Source organism: Lolium perenne, chromosome 1, assembly GCF_019359855.2.
Source record: "Lolium perenne isolate Kyuss_39 chromosome 1, Kyuss_2.0, whole genome shotgun sequence".
NCBI lineage: Eukaryota > Viridiplantae > Streptophyta > Magnoliopsida > Poales > Poaceae > Lolium > Lolium perenne.
The window spans coordinates 10,629,967-10,634,023 of NC_067244.2; the positions used below are offsets into that span (position 1 = coordinate 10,629,967).

At 46.2% G+C, this 4,057-nt stretch overlaps 1 protein-coding gene across 1 annotated transcript; it reads left to right on the top strand.

Annotated features, from left to right (window-relative positions):
- Positions 1-1,255: 1,255 nt before the first annotated feature.
- On the top strand, positions 1,256-1,883 carry LOC127326024 (uncharacterized). Its single transcript, XM_051352856.1, has one exon. The coding sequence runs from the start codon at positions 1,270-1,272 to the stop codon at positions 1,807-1,809; it is 540 nt and encodes a 179-aa protein (XP_051208816.1). The 5' UTR covers positions 1,256-1,269; the 3' UTR covers positions 1,810-1,883.
- Positions 1,884-4,057: the final 2,174 nt, after the last annotated feature.

Sequence of the window (4,057 nt, forward strand, 5' to 3'; positions counted from 1 at the left end):
TGCCCTCCTTTGTCGTAGGGTTGGTTGTTAGGAGAGCAGCCAGCCATGCTGACCAAGCACATAAGTTTAAGGAGAACTGTAGGCCGGCAAAAAAAATTTCATAGTTTTTACTATAGTTATTTAAAGAATTAATAGAAATAAGATTGCGTCCAATAGATTTGAACCCCTCTGTCTCCGACATGGACCCAGTAAAATTGAATTCTCCGTGAAGATTGTAAGCATTATGAGAAATACAAAAACAATAGGTCGAAATGCTTGGTGTAATAAGCTCTATCTCAACATGTCGAAATTATTCATGCATAAATAAATTTTAATCGTGTAGATATGTTCACGGTGATCTTGATACGTGTGTGGTAACCTATTTTACATCATCTACGATGGAAGTGTGCTCTATTTTACATCATCTGCTATGACAAAAAGTGTTTGATGTTCTAAAATAATTTCTAGGTGCCTTAAAATACATCATATATTCGATGCACTTTTACATTTCAAACTCATAGTACATTGGATAGTAGTACATTTATGGCCAATTATGTCAAAATTATTTCATGATAAAGGCATATATTTACTTTTGCATTTTGTCATGTTATCTTACCATTAGCTGTGCATTCATTAAGAAGATCCAAAGATAATAATGTGTCTGATTCCTGTGGTTGGCAATTTAGCACAGCTGGCTCATAGGCCGGCGAGGCCACCTTGGATGGGCAAGCGGTCCAAAGTCCAGGATCTGCTCTGCACTGTTAACTTAAACATTGAACAGTATTAAGTCCCTTCTAAAATATAAGTATTTTTATCTTTCCATAAATGTTTATATTTCAGGAAGGAGGTAACGTTTATGTGTCTTAATTCCCGCATTGGAAGCTGTACGTTTATGGTGAATAATATAATTGAAAAAAAAATATGCCGCAAGACACTTCTTTTGTTTATTGCTAGCATAATAAAGTATGACCAAGACTCGTTCGTCTTCATTAAGAAAATCCATTTATGGCGCAAATACACCTATCACAACAAATTTCATTTCCCATTGTCACTTCATAAAGAAAATCCATTTTAGCAGCGTATCACAAAAGATTTGCCTCACAAAAGATCTCCTATTGTTTATTGCTAGCATAATAAATCTCCCATTTATGCCTCAAGATTTGCCTCATCTTACTACATAGACCCACCAAATTAAAGCCTCACGATTTGCCCACGGGATCTTACTACATAAACCCACCAAAAGCCTCAAGATTTGCCTCCTCTCCATTCTCCCCAAACGAGACACCCAAAATGGCAGAGAGGCTTCTCATCCCCATCCTCCTAGTGCTCCTTGTCGTCACCCACGTGGCGCTCGCCTCCATCGTGGAGGAGACGTGCGCGAAGGTGGAAAACATGTCGCTCCGCAAGGAACTGGAGGCCGTCTGCGTGACCACGCTCCAGGCGGCGCCGGGGAGCGCCACCGCCGACACACACGGGCTGGCCGTGATCGCCACGAACCTGACGCTGGTCAACTACACGGCGGCGGTGGCCACGATCAAGGACCTGCAACGGCACGGCGGCTGGACGGACGGCCAGCAGGCTGCGCTGGCCACGTGCCGTGAGCGGTACACCGAGGCGCTCAACGCGATGCATAGCGCCGTCCACGCGCTGGCCATGGGGCAGAAGCGGGCATACGAGGACAACATGGTCGCCGCCAGGAGGGCCTCCACCGACTGCACCGCCGCTTCCGTGGCCGCGGATAAGGAGAAGTCACCTCTGCGCAAGGTGAACGCCGACGCCGAGCACCTCACCGTCGTGGCCATGGTGATCTTTTTCATGTTGTACTTGTAGCAAGCAGGATACCTGTGGATCTTGCCGTGTGACCTGTGTTAGATAGACCGATAGATCTATGAAAATAAAAAGAGTGAGCGTGATTTGATTGCTTTGTGCCATTAATTTCATGTTTGTAATACTGAGATTTAGCCGTCTCCATCGTGCTGCTGAGGTGTTCCTGGTGTGCAGCACGAGCACAAAGGAAGAGCACCAACTCCAAGAGGACCGCACTGCCGTGATCATGAAGATGAGGGACAGCAGGATCATGAGGACGATGTGCTCGATGCTAGATCTGCACGAGTTCTTTGGTTACTTAGCTAGGAAGGAGAGCATCACACTGATTTTTATTCACTTTGCATTCCAGCCCGTATGATGCCTGGATTGGTCACTCCACTAGTGGAGAAGAGGCCTTTGGTCCCAAGCTTTAGTCCCAGTGCTGAACCAAACTGGGACCAATGGGGGGCATTGGTCCCGGTTCGTCTGGCCCAGGACGACCCCACCCGCTGGAGTCTGTCCTGTAGTGGCCTTTGGTCCCGGTTTGTATTTCCTTTGGTCCCGGTTTGTAATACAAACCGGGACTAAAGGGTCGGCGGCAGGGCGTGGTAGGCCGTGTCAGGCGTGGGAACCCTTTAGTCCCGGTTTGTAATACAAACCGGGTCCAAAGGCCCCGCCTCTGGCTATATAACATTGCCCCTGCCCAAGTGTGAGCCACACTTGGCCATTTTTTCACTTTCTTCACAAGAGGGGTGTATTGCTCTCCTCTCTTCTTCACATGCACAAGAGGTGTTCGATGAAATGCTTAAGAGGATTTGCCACTTGAGTTTACACAAATCAAGCCACACTTAACTTGCTTTTTTCTTCTTCATCGAGGTTAACAACTTTATCCTTTTCATCTGCAATTGATAAAATGCATATGTATATATACATCGTGATGTTCTGTAATGGTTTTGATCAGCTTAATTATATCATGCAGATGAATCGGCAATGGATGTACATTGACCGACGGTTTGACGAGTTCACTTCGGGCCTGGATAATTTTATGGCCGTGGCGGAGGCAAACAAACAAGGTGGCTTCATGTATTGTCCATGTGTGGACTGCAAGAATACCGTAAATTACGCTCACTCGAGTCTCATTCACAGCCACCTTCTGCGATCCGGTTTCATGCCCAGTTACTATTGTTGGACCAAGCACGGAGAAAGAGGGGTTATGATGGAAGACAATGACGAAGAGGAAGAGGATGATGACGGTTATCCCAATTTCCCTGAATACGATGATACTGCAGAAGGCAATGAAGACAATGAAGTAGAAGATCAAGAGGCACCAGATGAGCCTACTGGTGATGATCTTGGCCGGGCCATTGCTGATGCAAGGAGAGAATGTGAAACTGAAAAGGAAAGGTTGGCCTTCGACAAGATGATAGAAGATCACAACAAATTGTTATACCCAACTTGCGAAGATGGCCATAAAAAGCTAGGCAGCACACTGGAATTGTTGCAATGGAAGGCAGAGAACGGTGTCACTGACTCAGGATTTGGAAAGTTATTGACAATAATTAAGAGGAAGCTTCCAAGGGGTAACGAATTGCCCGCCAGTACGTACGAAGCGAAGAAGATTGTCTGCCCTCTAGGATTAGATGTGCAAAAGATACATGCATGCATTAATGACTGCATACTCTACCGCGGTGAGTACGAGAATTTGGATGCATATCCGGTGTGCACTGCATTGCGGTATAAGATCAGACGAGATGACCCTGGTGATGTTGAGGGCGAGTGCCCCAGGAAGAGGGTTCATGCCAAGGTTATGTGGTATGCTCCTGCAATACCACGGCTGAAACGCTTGTTCAGAAATAAAGAGCATGCTAGGTTGTTGCGATGGCACAAAGAAGACCGTAAGAAAGACGTGATGTTGAGGCACCCTGCTGATGGCTCCCAATGGAGAAAAATCTATAGAGAGTTCCCAAACTTTGCACAGGATGCAAGGAACTTACGGTTTGGTCTAAGTACAGATGGCATGAATCCTTTTGGAGAGCAGAGCTGCAGCCATAGCACCTGGACTGTGACTCTTTGTATATATAACCTTCCTCCTTGGTTGTGCATGAAACGGAAGTTCATTATGATGCCAGTGCTCATACAAGGCCTGAAGCAACCCGGGAACGACATTGATGTGTACCTGAAGCCATTAGTTGAAGAACTTCTACGGCTGTGGTCTCTAGCAGGTGTACGTGTGTGGGACGAGCACAAGCAGGAGGAATTTGACCTAAGAGCG